This window comes from Amblyomma mixtum, chromosome 3, assembly GCF_055824585.1.
Source record: "Amblyomma mixtum isolate Tamu chromosome 3, ASM5582458v1, whole genome shotgun sequence".
Taxonomy (NCBI): domain Eukaryota; kingdom Metazoa; phylum Arthropoda; class Arachnida; order Ixodida; family Ixodidae; genus Amblyomma; species Amblyomma mixtum.
The window spans coordinates 71,487,525-71,505,575 of NC_143014.1; the positions used below are offsets into that span (position 1 = coordinate 71,487,525).

The 18,051-nt window shown below is 45.5% G+C and overlaps 1 protein-coding gene across 1 annotated transcript in view; it reads left to right on the forward strand.

Moving 5' to 3' along the window:
• The first annotated feature begins 548 nt into the window (after positions 1-548).
• LOC149350548 (uncharacterized) overlaps positions 549-18,051 on the forward strand; it is an 83,177-nt gene continuing 65,674 nt past the window's right edge. Inside the window, exons 1-4 of the mRNA XM_089579605.1 lie at positions 549-772; positions 1,031-1,103; positions 16,397-16,580; positions 16,735-16,861. Coding sequence (XP_089435731.1) covers positions 721-772; positions 1,031-1,103; positions 16,397-16,580; positions 16,735-16,861 — 436 coding nt within the window. The 5' untranslated portion in view covers positions 549-720. The remainder of the gene's footprint in view (positions 773-1,030; positions 1,104-16,396; positions 16,581-16,734; positions 16,862-18,051) is intronic.

Below are 18,051 nucleotides of genomic sequence, written 5' to 3' on the forward strand. Positions count from 1 at the left end.
GACGCCGCGGGCCGTGGCCCAGTGTTAGCAACTGCTGTTTTTTTAAGTTGTATCCTACTATATGTAAAAAAAATTGATATATATTTTTTATTAAGCGTAAGCAAATTCTACTTGGTGATTCATGTTTGTTACTGCTTTCCCATTGTCCTAAATTTCAAGATCAATATTAATCTAAGCCTAAAACCGAGCCATTCAAGCAATTCAAGTCAATCCAGGACTGCTAGATTTGTTCGTACCATTACTACAGTGCACCCCTTCTAGTACACTACCATTACACTGTAGTCCGTACTTCCCTGTCGGCCCTGTCGCTACAGCAACGAAAAACTGACCCGGCAGGGTGCGCTTACAGGGTTCTGCGCAGTTCTGCGCAGGGTTCTGCACACAATGACTACATTTCTCGCGTTCAGCTTGCTTGTTCCTTTCATATAACAGCAGACATTACACGAAAACAACGCAAAAAACTGAGAACGAAAGGGCGAAAGACACGACTTTTTGCATTAAAATGCATAGCAGACACCCGACTTCCGGGACAAGCCGTTTAACTTCCGGTGGCTTCGAACGCGGCATCCAAGTGGAGATAATAGTGGTTGCTACAGTAGCGACGAGTTGCTGTCTAGTTAACTGCAGAATTGGGGTTTCCCTAATTTTTGTTGCACTGTTTCGTTGCACTGTTACTGCTGTTACAGCCTTGTTTCCTGGAGCTGGCAGGTTTTGTGCGCTATGTCGACCGAGGTCGTGTCTGACGCATCAGCGGTAGGGGAGCGCGAGGCCGGTGAGTTTGCTGTATGCTTCTTGGTCTTTGCGTAGGGAAGGAAGATCACTCTTTTTAACACACACCCCGGCCATCGTTATACCCTAATTCGTAGTGCGTACCACGTAAGCCCGTAAATTGCTTGTACGCGATAACTGAAGGAAAGGCTTTGCGGTCTATATTTAGGCCTACTTGTGTTTTGTTGGGTTGTTCCGTTAGCCTGTCTGTTCCGCCTTGGTTATGTCGTTAATTCGCGTTATTTTTTTTCTCTTGTAATAGGCGAAGCCGTCGACTTCACAGCAGACGACACGGAATCAAAGAACTGGGACGATGATGTGCCGTTTGACCAGACGTAGGTTTCGTTTTGCGGATGCAGATACCGTGTTGATGCATAAAAACAACGATAGTTACGAAAAAATAAGTATTCTGAACTATGAGCATCCCTCTCCCTCATCTCGCGAACCTGCATTCTAAAGAAAAGGCAGGCAGTGTCTATTCTGCCGGCAGCGTGGTTAATCGCCCGGCTGTAATTCGCGCGGCACACTCCTCCGATTGGGTACTTTGGGCGAAGTGAATTTTATTTTTTTTTATTATTTCTATGACTCTTGCTTGTTCGGGCACTGTTTATTAGCAGCAGTAAACTGTTAATTATCTTTGTTATTTTAAGGCGAGCAGTAGATGTTCCATCCGGTTGTACACCGAAGCTTAGAAGGCTGCGGGCCGCTTCTGAGCTTCAGACAGATGTTCAGATGAACATGGAAATAGGTAGCTAGCTGTCATCATCGCTTTCCGGTTCAAGCCCCCTCGTCTCGCGCGCGGGCTGCGGACCTCTTCGGAGCTTCAAACTGCAAGCAAAGGCCTATCATTCACTGCTTGCGCTTCGGCAGCAGCGTGAACTAAGTGGGCTACAAAGTTCGGCAATTTCCTCGCTGGCGTCCCAGAACCGTCCTCGCAGCGCCGCCCCTCCTCCTCCGCTCCCCTCCTTCTCCTCTTTTTTTCTTTCACGGCTGTGTGCAAAACCGCGTTTCTGCGCGTCTTCTGGACCACGCGGTCTGTGTTCTTTAATATTTTTCGTGTTTTATAGCTTAATTTCTTTATTGTTTTGTTTCTCTTCATATTTGCATTTTTTTATTTGTTTTATTTCACTCACGAAACCCGTGCGTTCACTAGACGTGCCTTTTCTCTTTCGTGTTTTATGATGTAATTTCTTTATATTTTTGTTTCGTTTCATACTCGCAATTTTTTGTTTTGTTTTATTTGACTCACAAAACCCGTTCGTTCACTAGATCTGCCTTTATTCATGCTCAAACCGTGTTCGTGGCGGAATGGCAGCGACTACCCTTGAAGTGCCAAACGCCCTGGTTCGATTCCCAGTCTCTAAAGTTTTTTTTTTTTTCTTTGCCGGAACTCTAACACACTTAATAGCATTCCCTGCTCACGACAGTATGAGGCATTAAAGGCTTTCGCCTTAATAAAGCGATTCTGCTCGTATTTTCTTTCACAGCTGTTCTGCTCTTGGCGAGCTTCTAGGGCGGCCGGCTCGCGATTTTCGCGTTGCCCTTCGAGCCATTTGTGTGGCCGGCACGTTCCTTGCGCAAAGAAGGCGACTGCGCACGTACTTAAAATGGCGTTAAAGGGCGATTCACACGACGGCAACGCGAAAATCGCGAGCCGGCCGCCCTAGAAGCTCGCCAAGAGCAGAACAGCTGTGAAAGAAAATACGAGCAGAATCGCTTTATTAAGGCGAATGCCTTTAATGCCTCATACTGTCGTGAGCAGGGAATGCTAGCAAGTGTGTTCGAGTTCCGGCAAAGAAAAAAAAAACTTTAGAGACTGGGAATCGAACCAGGGTGTTTGGCACTTCAAGGGTAGTCGCTGCCATTCCGCCACGAACACGGTTTGAGCATGAATAAAGGCAGATCTAGTGAACGCACGGGTTTTGTGAGTCAAATAAAACAAAACAAAAAATTGCGAGTATGAAATGAAACAAAAATATAAAGAAATTAAATCATAAAACACGAAAGAGAAAAGGCACATCTAGTGAACGCACTGGTTTCGTGAGTGAAATAAAACAAATAAAAAAATGCAAATATGAAGAGAAACAAAACAATAAAGAAATTAAGCTATAAAACACGAAAAATATTAAAGAACACAGACCGCATGGTCCAGAAGACGCGCAGAAACGCGGTTTTGCACGACAGAACTGCAAGAAACCGCGGCGGCGGGGCGCAGAGGCAAACTCGCCGGAGGAATAGACCGAAGAGCCCAACAGCCGTGAAAGAAAAAAAGAGAAGAAGGGAGAAAAAAAGAGGAGGAGGGGCGGCGCTGAGAGGAGGGTTCTGGGACGCCAGCGAGGAAATTGCCCAAAGTTCTCCACAGCCGAAAAAAAGCGATGAAAAATACTTCAGACATAGGAGCACTCGCTTGTGCCTCCAAGCCTCTAGCTCAACTTTTGTTGTACTTAGCGCAAACTATTGTTCTTTGCTTATGTTTTCGGCGGTGACGAGCCGCGTGGATTGCAATATATTAAGCCAACTTTTAACTCCGAAGTGACTAGTAGCTCAGCCCACTGGATGGAGCCCCTAATTTTGACCATCCCGATTTTGGCATTTTTAGCTACATAAGGTCTGTCAATTTGGCTGCTCTCGCTGCACTAGTTCCTTAAAATTATGCAGTGGTGCTGCAAGTGTGCAGTGGTGCCAGCAAAATGTAACCAGCTGTGTGTAGCCCATGTCAGTGGTTGCCAGCATCCTGAACTGGATGAAGAATTTCCAGACCGCAAATTGCCTTGGAAGTGTGGGCATGAACGAGCCCTAGGAGGTCATTGCTTTCCTGAAAAAAAGTCTGTGCATGTATTTTGCATGTAATACACACACAGTTTTATGAATATGTGCTGAAATGCTGCCTGTGGGGCTTCACCATTCGGGTTTACAATCCTGATGCCCTGAACAACTAACCACAGCCTCCTTTCAAGAAAGAACTGCCACAGTTCATTGAGACTGCAGTTATATATTCTAGATACTAATGGGCGCTGCCATATTGCTGCACTACAGCTGCACTTCCACTATGGAGAGTACAAGTCGGCCGATAACTGTTGTCACTAGGTGAGACGGGAGCCTTTGCAAAACAAATACAGAAGGGCAGGGGGTGCATGCTGCACTGGCAAAACGAATATGGAAGTGCTGCACTACTAGGATTGGTGTAGCAGACCTATAGTTAGACATGAGAGTAATTACTTTATATTTTTGTCACCTTCGTCTGTTACAGAGAACTTCGAAGTCCACTCACTGTGCACTGCTGAACACAGCTGAAAGTGTTTGAAGTGACTACTTCTAAAACAATGAACGGAAAAGTTTGAACTTTTGAAGAAATCCACATCCTACGTGGGGGACTAGGGGATCCCCTTGGGAGGCCTATAATGGCTGCGTTTGGGCGAGTTGGTTAGACATGTTAAACCTGGAAAGCGCAATAAAAACAACGGACAACAGAAAGAGACAGACACACGAGCGCTTACTTCCAACTGATCTTACTTCCAACTGGTCAGTTGGAAGTAAGCGCTCGTGTGTCTGTCTCTTTCTGTTGTCCGTTGTTTTTATTGCGCTTTCCAGGTTTAACTTGGGAGGCCTAGCTAACAACAGAAATTTATTACCTCTAAAGAGTGCCGTAGGGGCTGTGAATATATCGGGTGTCCTAGGTAACGTTAGCAAAATATTAAAAATATGTAGAGACACAGTAGGTGAGGACAACTTCAACCCTGTTGCTGACCAATGTCTGTAGTAAGTCATAGTATTTTTGTATTTGGTTCAGTTCAATAATTATATAAATTGAGAAAATTATTTTAGCTATTTCGTTTACAGCAAAAATTCTAGTGCAAAATTGTAGTGTCCAAAAAATGTCTTCATTTATCAGTTCAGTTCTTATTTTGATTAGTGCTACAGATAAGTTCCCCCCCCCCCCCCCCCCCCCCGTGTTGAAAAGTAAATGTGCAGAATATGACACAAATCCCTTGTGACCATGCATTCATGTGCAGCAGAAGCAGTGCTCTCTAACATTGAATTCTTGAACGAAGCCGCATATCATGGTGCCGCGAATGGGATGGGGGGAAACGATGAGTGCCCTGGCAGCAAAATTGAAAGTAGCGTCTGTGACCTGCCTGTGTTCCGTGCGGAAATTACTGGGTGCACTGGCTCCCGGTAGCAATACACAGGCCGGAACACCAAGCAGCTTTTCTGGTAATTGGTCGGGCATTTCGCCTTTCAGGCTGGAGACTCCAATTTCAGAAGCAGAACAATTCTTCAGAACGCAGACGCCACATGCGAGACACCAGACATGAAACACTGTCTCCTGTCTAGGAACACAGCTTAGCGTTCCTGCCAGCCAATAGCTACTAGGAACCAGTGCACCTGCTTTTTAATGCACTGAAGACTGAACGTGGCAAGGTCACAGATGTTACGTTCAATTTTATCGCCAGAGCTCACTTTATTTATTTATTTATTTCGCATACCCTCAATCGCCGAAGCATTGCAGAGGGGAGTGGGTTACAAAAAGCAAACAACAGAACATGAAAGCGGCAGGTATATAGTACAAAATACAAAATAAATCATACAGCGTGAAAGGCTAAAAAAGCGAGAAAACGAACATAATTGCACTAGAAAAGTAAATCGAAAAGCAACACAAGACATGAATAAAAATAACAACAACAACAAAAAAAACGGCAGAAGGGAAAAAAAAAGGCACTAATAAACTCTTAGGTGACATCACAAAAATGATTGGACAATGCTTGCTTGAAAAGAGTGTGGTCTGATATGGATGCGATCTCAGCGGGAAGGTGGTTCCAGTCTTTAACTCCAATATACTGTAGCACAGCAAAAGACGAGGACACAAGAGACGAGAGACGAACAACACGAGCGCTAACTTCCAACAGATTTTATTCTCCTGAAGCATCACATTTATACGCCAGAAAACAGTAATCACATGTGCGAACAGTATCAATTCCTCAGAAAAACAAGCTCTTTATCTGAGAGGAGAATGGAAGGTGTGCTTACACACGAGCATCCTGACCTATTTATCTTTTCAGCTTCGATGATTTCGCGCGTTACTCTTTCTCTGCTTTTTCCTATTACGACACTTTTATCAAATAAAGGCTTACAGGTTTTTGACTTGCATGCGAGAATGTGGTCAACCAGCGATCCGCCTTGCCCGTTTCTGACGTTGCGAGCGTGTTCCATTAGGCGCTCGTTCAGACATCTCCCCGTCTGTGATTACTGTTTTCTGGCGTATAAATGTGATGCTTCAGGAGAATAAAATCTGTTGGAAGTTAGCGCTCGTGTTGTTCGTCTCTCGTCTCTTGTGTCCTCGTCTTTTGCTGCGCTACAGTATATTGGAACTATGTACCAACAAGCCCAAAAAGCCACGCTACTGAACTATATTTCCAGTCTTTAGATGTGTTTGGCAAGAATGAATAATAAAAGGTGTTAGTGCGGCAATTAGGAAGAGCAACCTTGTTGCGATGGTCGACACGTGAGGAGCGGTAGCTAGGCGACATAATGAATTCACTATGTAGAGACTCATGGTAGAAAATTTTATGAAACAAGCAAATGCGAAAAATTTTACGGCGCAAAGACAGACACGGCAAACCGACATTAGACCTCATTAACGTTATGCTGGCTGTTCGGTTATAGCATAGTCCGTCAATGCTTTTATGGTCATGAAACTTCTCCGTCACGCTATGGGAGAGCTTCATATGTTGACCGCGCCTTCCACGAGGCGGCGCTAAGAGTCCTGTGGGGGCAACGACGCGTGGAAGCGGGCGTCTCTACGGCCGTGAGTCTACGGGCGGAATGGGACGCCGGCGGTGTGGCAGCAACTATTTTCTCTTTTCACTTTGCCTTCCTTTGCAAAATAAGCACAGTGCACGTGACGCGTAAGCCTGCGATGCCGAAAACTTGCTGACGGGTTGACGCTCCGGCTACGGAAGTACGCAGGAAAAGGCCTCGCTGTTCTGTCTGCCGAGCGACGCCGAGCAGCGCAAAATATGGAAGCGAGCGATACCCCGACAGGAAAGCGGTGGCTTTAGCTTCGACACCAAGCATATCCGTGTCTGCAAGAGGCATTTTGCCCTGCGCATTTAATTCGGCCTCACGAGTTCGTGATCAACGGAGAAGCAGTGTCGCCGCAATGCCAGAAGCTGAAATTCAGGCCCGCGCGCCGTCCCACGGATATTCGAAGGCCAACCAGCGTACTTGAGCACGAATCTGTGACGAAGTTGCATTTCAGACAGCTGTACTCTTCAATGTGTTTATGGCTTTTGGTGCGAAAACACCACTCCACGAGGTCAAACCCAACCAATTTTGCGGCGTCCCTGAATTTAAGGGTGCAGAAATAAAATAAATATTGCCGCGACTGGAAATTTCGAACTCCTGGCGGCGCGAACGGGTCAGCTTTGCTGGCCACTGCACGAGAACAGTGTGCAATCGCAGCAGCCGATCACGCCTCATGTTGTTGTTGCCTCAAAAACGATAGCACATACCCACAGTGGGAGATTGGCCAGGGTTTCGTAGACCCAAACAGGAAAAAACTAAACCGCAACACTCACGCGCTGCGCGCGTTGTACACCGCCGTCTTCAGCAACTTCCACCTTCGGAACGAACACATCAAACCAGCTTAACCTCGATCAGAGCTTAACTTCAGAGTAATATCGTCGCCACACGTGCCAACGACCCAGCAAAGCAAAAAGATGAGCCAAACAGGCTAAACACATGCGTTCGCACGTCTGCTCGGTTTAACCATGTTAATTTTTATTTTTTGTACATGTTTCTCCGTGATTTCTATCTTTGCTGATTTTTGATTTATTGCGCGGCCGCTCAGAGCTTGTCTCTTATGTTAGTGGGAAGCCAGCACATGAGCAATGAACAATAAAAATTCATAATTTCCTTGCACTAGTTAGCGCCTCCGTAATCAAAGCGTGACAAAGTGTTTATAATTGGCTTATGTAGTAAGAGTCTTCAGCAGCTGGCACGCCACCTCCGAAAGTGTCAGCAAAAAAGAAAAAAAAGAGAGAGATAGTGCTCTTTCAAACTACCGGTGCATTCGTCATGTGGTCGCTTTTGCAGCGCGCACTCCAGTTCTTAAAATGCCGCCATAACGTCTTGTTTTCAGCATTATTGAGATTGCAGTATTTCTCACAAAGTAAACGCCAGCCTTAAGCAGCCTTGCACAGTTAGATGAAAGCGACGACTCGGCCGAGACAAGCGCCACCCAGACACATATAGATATGTTACTGATCGCTACGCTAGATCTTCCAGAATGACTTCGTAGGCAAGTTGCGGTAAAAATGAATGCGAAGGCTGGCTTTTTTACGAAAATCGCTTTTTTGTAAAAAGCAACGAGAGGAAGTAAGCGCGTTAACTGTTTGTTAGAAAACAGCCGCTAACAATGTTTACTAGCGGCTATCGCCGATCGCCCAGGGTTTTTAGTGTCTCGATGTTGCAGCCAAGCTTTCAGGTGATAACCAGTAAAGTATAGCGCCCATCCTAAGCCCAAATACCGATCCCCAGAAAGCACAAATACCAAGCGAATAAGAAGAGCCTGTTGGCCGGAAAACAGCCGCTGCGAGCAGGCGCCGCGCAGCGACTCGTGCCCCCTCGCCGACAGCCGCGCCACTAGCGGCGCGCGCTGTCCCTATATGAAACTTTGGCCGGAGTTTCGTGACCAGAAAAAGCATTGAAGGACTATGGTTATAGTTAGAAAGTACAAATTGTTTTCTCCCTGTCACATTCGTGGCACCATTGACCACTCCTACGTTGTCTTGTCTGTGCGCCAATTCCGCATGGCTGTCAACAGGTCAGCACCCAGTCGCTTTCGGCATTCACGTGCATAGGCGGCTTTCATCTGACGGTGATGTTTTCTCATATTAGCTAATTCTGCATTTGAGAACATTGCTATTTTGGTGCACAAGCTGCTTGTCACGCGAGATTGCTTCATATCTGTGCGCTTTCTTTTGAACATGGAAAAAACTTGCATAGTGCGCATCTAAATAAAAACATGATTTAAACATTTTTTTTTGATTGTCTGCAATTTGGTGGTGGAATTTTCGCTGGAAATGCAATAGCTGAAAGGTAAATTTTTTCAATTTGCGGAATTATTCATTTCAACCAGATACAAAAATACTCGGACTTAGTGTATACAGTGGTCACCAGCATAATTGAAATTACCTCCACCAGTTACGCCTCGGCATAACTGCAAAAACCGTGTTTGCTGCTCCCGACGGGCTTTATGAATCTTTGACTAATGTTAGCTGGGACACCTGGGGCATGTGTGCGTGCGTGCATGTGTAGCCATAGTGGCGATCTATTACTAATGGCAGGCTACAAATCTCTAAATGCAGGTGCCTATTGGTGACAGTTAAAAAGCTAACTACAGTTGAACCTTGTTATAACGAAGTTTAAGGGGCCCGGTGATTACTTCATTATAGCTAGTGTTGACCAAGCTTCCAAAGGGAATCGTAATTCATTCATTATTTTGTTATAAACCGTTTCGTTATAACCCTGAAATGCCCGGTGTGCAGGTGGGCGTGTGCGCATGTATGTTTGTGTTTTGGGGGTGGGGTGAGCACGTGACTCACTGACTGCGGCTTCGTCCTTTTCACCTATCTGTCTTCCACAAGTGCTTTTATTTCTTGCCTTGACCGCATTATCCACATGACTGAGAGTGACCCGTCCTCTGTTGCTCCCGCCACGGCGGCTAGAATTTCTTTGGAGGAGAAATTCTAGAGGCCCATGTACTGTGCGATGTCAGTGCACGTTAAAGAACCCCAGGTGGTCAAAATTTCCGGAGCCCTTCACTACGGCATCTCTCATAGCCTCAGTCGCTTTGGGACGTTAAACCCCATAAACCAAACCAAATCTGATGCTCCCGAGCCATACCATTGCCTAATTGCTGCTGTTGATTCGATTTTGTTCGCTGGGTGTTAAGAACTTGTCACGCTTTTTTCTGATGCCATTGTTAATGGGGATGTGCTCATCGTGCCTTCTAATTGGCACCTAACCAGGGGACGTGCCTACCCCTCTAGTCTTGTTCGGTTCGAAAATGGGTCAGCCATCGTCACTGCCTTGAACACCTCTCGTGAGCTACCCAAAGGGACCTGTTTTTCATGCCTATTGGACATTCAACCAGTCTCCCTTATCGTGCTTACAGTGGCTCCTCCCACTTGCCACCTTCATTGGATGTTTCCCTTTCTGTCCTCTCCACCACCATCAGTCCGGACCTCCCTGCTTCACAATGCCAGGGAGTTAAGAACTTCTTGTTGGGCGAGTTGGTGCATACTGTTGTAGGTACGAATTGCGCACAAAAGACACACACAGGAAAAAAACACAAGGGAGACTGAAAGAGCACAAATTGTGCTCTTTCAGTCTCCCTCGTGTTTTTTTCCTGTGTGTGTCTTTTGTGTGCAATTCGTACCTACAACAATGCCAGGGGTTACTGGATTTGCTTCGCATGCACCAAGGCTCTTTTGATGAGACTTCTGCTACCCTGGTAAAGACATCTGTTGTTGAGCACCGCATTGTCAGCGAAAGTACCTTTGTTATTAGCCACCGCCCATACCACGTTTCTTTATTCCAACAGAAAGTCATAGAGAACGGTGCGAGTGACATGCTCTGCCGAGACATTATTCTCCCCTCATCCAGTCCTTCATCCTCCCTGGTGGTCTTGGTAAGGAAGGATGGGTCAGTGCGGTTTTGTGTTGATTGCTGTGCCCTGAACAAAATAACTCGTAAAGATGTTTACCCTATACCCCGGATTGGTGACTCCCTCGACTCTCTCCAGGGAGTTGAATACTGCTCCATCCTAGATCTTCGTTCTGGTTACTAGCAGATTCCCATGCATGAAGCAGGCAAGGAAAAAACAGTGTTCGCTGCTCAAGACAGGCTTTATGAATTCAGTGTTATGTCATTTGGACTTTCTATATTTTTGAACGCATGATTGACACAGTCCTCTGTGGTCTGAAATTGAATTGCCTGCTAATGCTACCTAGACAACATTGTTATTTTATTGTAGACTTTTTGTGACCACTTAGGCGGCCATGATGAAGTGCTCACGTGCCTTGCTTCCGCTGGCCTTCAGCTGAATACAAAAAGTGCATTTCGCCTATTAGGAAATCAAGATCCTGGGACACCTTGTCAGCTGAGACGGCATCGACCCGACCCTGATAAGCTTGCCTCCGTCCTGAGCTTTGCTCGTCCCCAGTAGCCTAAAGAACTGTGCAGTTTCCTTGGCCTGTGCTCCTGTTTTCATCTGTCTGTCAAAAATTTCGCTTTCATTGCCCCGCGACTGCATCAGCTTCTCACCGCTTGCTGTGCTTTTGTCTAGTCTGAGAAGCGTGAAAGTGCTTTTCAAACCCTCAAGCATGCTGTCACCTCCGACACTGTCCTTGACCACTTTGATGATGGTGCTGCTCCCACGATTCTGCACACTGACGCTAGTGGCCTTAGTCTTGCCGTTGTCCTTCTGGAGCGTGATAGTACTTCTCTCGAGAAAGTGATTGCATTCACCAGCCGCACTCCAACACCTGCAGAACGTAACTACACCATCACTGATCAAGAATGTCTTGCCGTTGTTTGGCCGTTCATTAATTCTGCCTCTACATTTACGGCCACCACTTCATGGTCTCTACAGATCACCACGTTTTATGCTGGTTGTCTAGCCTCAAAAATTTGGCTGGAGGTTCTTCAGAAATTTGGCTGCTGGGTTCTTCGTCTCCAAGAATACATTTTCGAAGTTATCTACAAGTCTGGTCGCATGCACCGAGACGCCGATACTCTTTCTCAGTGCCTGTTTCTGGAGTCTTTGTGCAATTCTTCTACACCACCTTCTTCCTGCCACCGTGACGCTGCATTGTTGTCAGCTATTCTGCACATCACCGCCTTATATCGCTTCTGAAGATTTCAATGTTCTTCCGTCACGTCAGCATGCCGATGCATATTGTCGTTCCCAAATCGACTGCCTCAGCGGTGCTTCCGACCCTCCTAAAGCTAGGCTGTGTAGGCAGCTTCACAAGTTCAACCTCGTGAATAGTGTGCTCTGCCGCTGTGTTTACTGCCCTAACGGCACCTGCTGAGTTCCAGTGGTGCCATGTTCGCTTTGCTTCTGTATCTTGGACACCCTCCACGATGATGCTACGAGTAGTCACTTAGGTTCTTACAAAACCTATGATCACGTGAAAAGCCGTTTCTTCTGGCCTGGCCTTTCCTCTAGTGGTGCTAAATACATCGCCTCTTGCTAGCTCTGCCAGTGTCGGAAAAGGCTGACTTCACTTACCGCCGGACATTTGCAGCCTCTACTATTCCCCAAACCGCAGCGGTGGCCTAGTCGTTTGAGCATCTGCCTCACATGCAGGAGGTGCGGGGTTCGATCCCCAGTGCTGCCGGGTACCCACCGGTGATACAATGGGTACAAGCTTTCCCCTGCCTGGTGCTCGGCTTATTCAGGGTGAAATGCTTGGGAAAATAAGTCTTTGACCCCACCTTGAGTAGAAGAAAGCACCTTGTGCCATGGTGCTCTTTGGCCGCAGATGCCCTTGTGCCATAAAAATCCATCATCACCATCTACTATGCCCCGCCATGCCATTCGCTGTCGTTGACATTGACTTGTATGGCCCACTTCCTCTCTCTACGTGTGGTAATCATGGGATATAGTTACTGCCATTGCCATTGACCATGCAGAGACCGTTGCCTTGCCTGATGGCTTGGCGCCAAAGTTGCCACCTTCTTTTTGAAATAAGTTTCTTCGATTTGGCTGGTGCCGTCAAGTTCTGCGGCAGCGCTGCGAGCATGCAGCATCAATCCAGCTTGGCACTGGCCGCTTCCAAAACGAATAGTTGAGTGCAGGCCTATTATACTCGCCTTGGCGTTGCCACCAAATTACAGCTAGCTGCGTGCTGTCAACATTAACGGCCCCCAAAATCTTGAACCACGTGAAGAATTTTCAAGCAGGAAATCGTCGTTTTACTAAAAAAAAAGTCGTTGGTTTTGCTTCTAAGCTGTTTAGCCGGGCTCCCTAGCACATCTAGCAGTCCACAGCTTGGGAGGATTGAGGACATTTGAGGACAAATACATTCGTCTTTTGATCCCGGCCGCGGCGGCTAGAATTTCTTTGGAGGAGAAATTCTAGAGGCCCGTGTACTGTGCGATGTCAGTGCACGTTAAAGAACCCCAGGTGGTCGAAATTTCCGGAGCCCTTCACTACGGCGTCTCTCATAGCCTGAGTCGCTTTGGGACGTTAAACCTCATAAACCAAAACCAAACCAAACCTTTTGAGAGGTTACGGTAGCTGAGGATGCATAACGAGGCATGCAGCAGGCCTCAGAAGCAAACCCCTTGGGCCGTATACTTTTGACGGTGGGTGTACATGCATAGGTGATTTACGAATAGTTGCTGAAATACTGCTCATGGGACTCGACCGCTTATGTTTACAATTCTCATGCCATGAAGTTACCCACCTCCTGCTTTCAAGAACGAATAGTCACCATTTCATTTAAACTAGGGTCAATTCTTCTCCGACCTACACGTGTGGGCCGCCATGTTGCTGCACCACAGCTGCCTTCCATTTCCGAGAGTGCAAGCCGGCCAAGAACTAATGCTGCACTAGACAGGCACTTTTGCAAAACTGAGACAGAAGTGCAGCAGGCACGCACTGCACTGGCAAAACTAAGGCAAAAAGTGTATAAAACTGCACATAAATTGCGATCGCAAGGTCGTGTTATATCAAACGTCATTACGGCATGTAAGTGTATAACAACAATCAAGTCAGTTTTGCTGAAAAGAAAATTGGGGCAATTATTGGAGAATTGAACCCCTGAGCTTTGGATTGTGAGTCATGTGCTACCTCTAGGCCACGCAGGCACATTCGTGTGGCTTAGCTACAGCAAAGATTTAATATATGTCGTGTGGTTTCTCGCATAACGTGATGACTTGCAGTTGTATGCTAGTGAGTGTGTGTGTGAGAGAGTCACTAATGAAGGGAGTAGTATTAAGCGAGTAACAAAGTGCATGTCGGTGAAGGGCGAGTGTACGTCTTGTGTCTCATGATCTGGTAACATTAGTTGAGCACGTGATCGGGTTATATGCTAACGAGATCAAGTGGAGTCTGATGGCACCCATTAAGGCTATCGCGTCATACCCTTGAAGGTGGAGTTTAGTGTTGCCCTAATTTTTTCTTTGTTGGTTGTTCAAATTTTTTTTAATTCGAAAATTGAGGAAATGGCCAACTTCAGTTCGTTTTTTTAAAAAAACATCATTGCTGGTTTTCTTTAGAACTTTCCTGCAAGGATTTTTATATTCGATAAGTCGTAAGCAACAATGAAGTGGTGCATTATATTGTTTTGAACTGTGAAACAACAGCAGTCTTATGATTTTGCAGAATTGCAAAAGTGGTGTTTTCCACCTCTTGTAATATTCGGTTTCTCCACAAGAAAACTACAGCATTTCTTGCAAAACTAAGATTCATTCCTTTGTGTAAAACATTTGCCCATAACATATAAAAATTTAATTAAAAACAAACTGATCATGGGACTCAGGTGCGCGAACGCACGCGCGAGTACGCGTGCTCTCAAGTCGCTTAGAGTAGCTGCTGGATGCTAGTGCTGGGAGAATTTTCCTGGTAATGCTCCTAGCGGCCGGCAGAATAGGCATTGCCAAAAATAAATAGATCAGAAAGATGCCTTAATTCGTGTTGTTATATACGTTTGGTCTGGCATTCACACAGGTTGCAAGTTTAAGAACTATGGCTTTGGGTTGATTATCAGTCTCTGTGTTGATCTGTTTTGTATGTTTTAGCATTTTGTAGCTGAATGAAAAACAGGCAAAGGCAAAAGGAAGCAAGTGGTGCTTGAGCAAGATTTATCATGGCACGGGCCTCCTCCTCTTGTGTCGGGTGATGACCAGGTTAAATTTCTGGGATTAATTATTGGGAACAACCTAATTCTTCGCAACTGAGTCCAGACAGTCTTCTAGAGAGTTCTGAATTTCAGGGCACGTGAAGTGAAGGCCTGATGGTCATTAAGGGTAATAGGTGGATTCCAAGAGAAGGCAAGTGTATCGGGGGGTGGCAGAAAGTTAGGTGGGTGGATGAGATGAAGAAATTTGCACGGATAGGGTGGCCACAGCTGGCACAGGACGGCTGATTGGAGAGATGTGGGAGAGGTCTTTGCCCTGCAGTGGGTGTGATAAGGCTGATGATGATATTGAGTTTTTTTTTTCTTAGTCTACGCTCATGCGACCGTTTGAAGGTATTACTGTGCTGCAATTTCTAAAGTTTTTTCTAGTGTGAATGCATGGACGTAGATCGCTTTCAGTGCTCTGATTGATATCGTTAATGTATATGTGATTGTTTTTTTATGGACTAATTGTTTCTTTGAGAAGAAAAAGATGTGTGGGGCATAAAAAAGTGTATCGGTCAAAATTGGGGTCCAAAATTGCAACTGTTACTCTTTTCAACAATACTACCTCATTCTATATTGAGCTACATTTGGTGACAGCTTTTCTTGGCAATGAAGGGAAGGCTACAAGGGCGGAGTGCCCTTAACTGTGTCTTTCTGTCAAATAATTTGGCTGCACGATGGTGCACCTGGCCACCTGGCATGTTGCTCTTTCTGTGGTAGCTTCAGTCCGTCACTGTTTAGCTGGCACCATTTGTGGAAGTTTCTTGTTGCAAGACGGGTCGAGCAGATTAGTTGTAGTCGAGAAAACTTCTTTCTTGACTTTATAATGTTGTTAGTTGGCAGTTGTATTAGGAGTATGCCTGAAATAATGAATATTGACAATATAATGCTTTAAAAGAAAACTAACAGCTACAAACAGAGACTATATTCTGCTGCACAGGAAGAGAGGGCGTATTTTGGATGCGTAGCTTCCGCTCCATTGTCGAAGAAAGTTGTCTTGGAGTATGCCTTAAATTTCTAGCTGCTGGGGTTTAAGTTGGTATAGGACTGACCTTGATCCCACTGTTTGAATTATTTTCTTTGTGGCCATTGCAGAGTGCACAATTCTGAAGTCCCATTTAGCAAAGCTATTTACTGCCGAGATTTTTTTTTTCTGTCAGGCAAAAAAAAAAAAAGAGGTCAGTCTTGTTCTGTAGTCCAGTATCCCTGCTTGTTGGCTCATGTTGAGTACTTATTTCTGCGACAGCGTATACAGCTCGTTTGGTTGGAAAGCCGTCGGCGTAGTAGTGGTGGTCGGCACAGCTTATCGGAAATAATCGGGGGGGCTGCGTAAGAAAAATCATATCTTGATATTTGTGGTTCTAGTGACTGATGATTGATTGGTGTGTGATAGGTGGTGACGAGTTTATGAAATCATTGTAATTAATTTATTAAAGAAATGAAAAAATTGGAAAAGGGTGGTTTGAAGGTGTCAAAATGCTCAGAATGAATAGCCAATGCTTGATGGTGGTAATTAAGAGAATTTAGTGTGTAGTTGATCAATTAACTGAAACAGTTGAAAAAAAAACGAAAAATGCATTCATTTACACCACCACCTGCAACACGCTGGCGTGTTCCACTGTTAAAGGTGAAGCTTAAGCGTCCTTTAATTTTTCTCTAACCTGACATTTTGTGCAGCTTAAACTTAACTGTACATGTTCTCTTTTCAGGCCCTTGCAAGCTAGCCATGAGGAAGCGAAGAATGAAGATATTGCAGCGGCTGGTGCAGAGGCAGGAGCTGTGAAAGAGGAAGAAAAGCAGCTTGCAGAGAAAACTGAAGCTTCTTCTGAAGATATAAAAAAGGAGCTTGCAGATCCACAAGCAGAGGAAAGCAATGCGGCTGAAAACAAAAGTGTATGCATATTGCTGTTTCCTAGCTTTGTCGGACCTATTGTGGAATTTTAATGTACCCTGTACTTTGGCAGACCTTGAGACCACATCTGATGGTCTTAATCTCGTGCATTGGTGCAAGAGATGGGGTGAGGTCTTGTGTTTTTGATAATTTCAGGAGCCATCATACACCTGCGATATGTGCCAGGAAACGTTTGAGGAAACTGAGGAGGAGCATTTGAAGGGACGCAAGCATCTCAAGCTGATGGAAAGGCTTGAAAAATTTGGCAGCCTGGAAGCAGTTGGTAAGAGCTCGCTACATACCGCTTGCATGGAAACTTTCTTTGCTTTTTAATGTTCACCATCCTCATGTCCGTGCTGTAGGCAAAGGAAACTGGGTAGCATTATGGGCTGTGGTGGGTGTTTTGCACCGTGTGCTGCTTTGGCTGACAGCCAGGCTGTTTTTGTTGGTACGGGAGCCTTTGTCTTGTCTCAGACTAAGTGGTCGTAATGCTTGCATTGAGAGAGGGGATTAGTGTTCGGGGTGGACTTGCTGTGGTGGCTCAGTGGCTAAGGCGCTCTGCTGCCAAACACGAAGTGTCAGGATTGAATTCCAGCTACAGTGGCCATATTTTGATGAGGGCAAAAATTTTTAAAATTCCTGTGTGATGCACCAGTGAACCCCTGGTTGATGGAAATTAATGTGGAGCTCTCCACACAGCATCTCTCACTGCCCATGTGTAACCTTGGGTCTGAAATACTAGATATCACACCATACCACGGTATTAAGATTGGAGGCATTTTTTTTTTTCTAGCCATGACTGGAAAAGCACGATAGCTGTATCAGATATGTTGCTTTCTTTTGAATTCAATTTCACTTTTTATCTTCTTGCAGTGAGTTTGTTTTTTAAACTAAAGAAAGGAATCTTACAACATTATTTTTGTTTTGTGTGTTTTTACTGCCATGGCTGCCCTTCCCATTCTGTCTACCTGTCCTATTGACTGTTTGAGATGTTTTAGTAGACCTTTATATTAATAGCCCACGCCAGGGTTAACCCTTTCCGGTCATCTGTCGGGCATCGCCCAACAGCGGAAAAGTACCCGTCCGGTCAGTTGTCGGGCATGGCTGGACACAACGTTTTGCCTACTATTTCTGGGGGTAAATTGGCGTGCAGTCTGGTTGGATTTGTTGTATCCTACAAAGTGGTCCTTGAACTTTTCTCTCAAGTGATGACAGCATGATACCACTGGAAAAATATTTTTTGATCACGTGGTTTTGAGGCTTTGAATTGGTGTCGAAAACTTGCGGTATGAGTTTCATTCCGGCAGGCCTGTTTTATGGAAAGTTGTCTAATGACCTGAAGGCAGGCTTGAAGGCCACAGCAGCAAGGACTGCGCTGTCTACAGCGATAGAATGACAAACGGAGGTAGAAGGCAGACTGTATTCTTTTGCAAGATGTGCGAGAGGAAGCCTGGACTCCACCCAGGAGAGTGC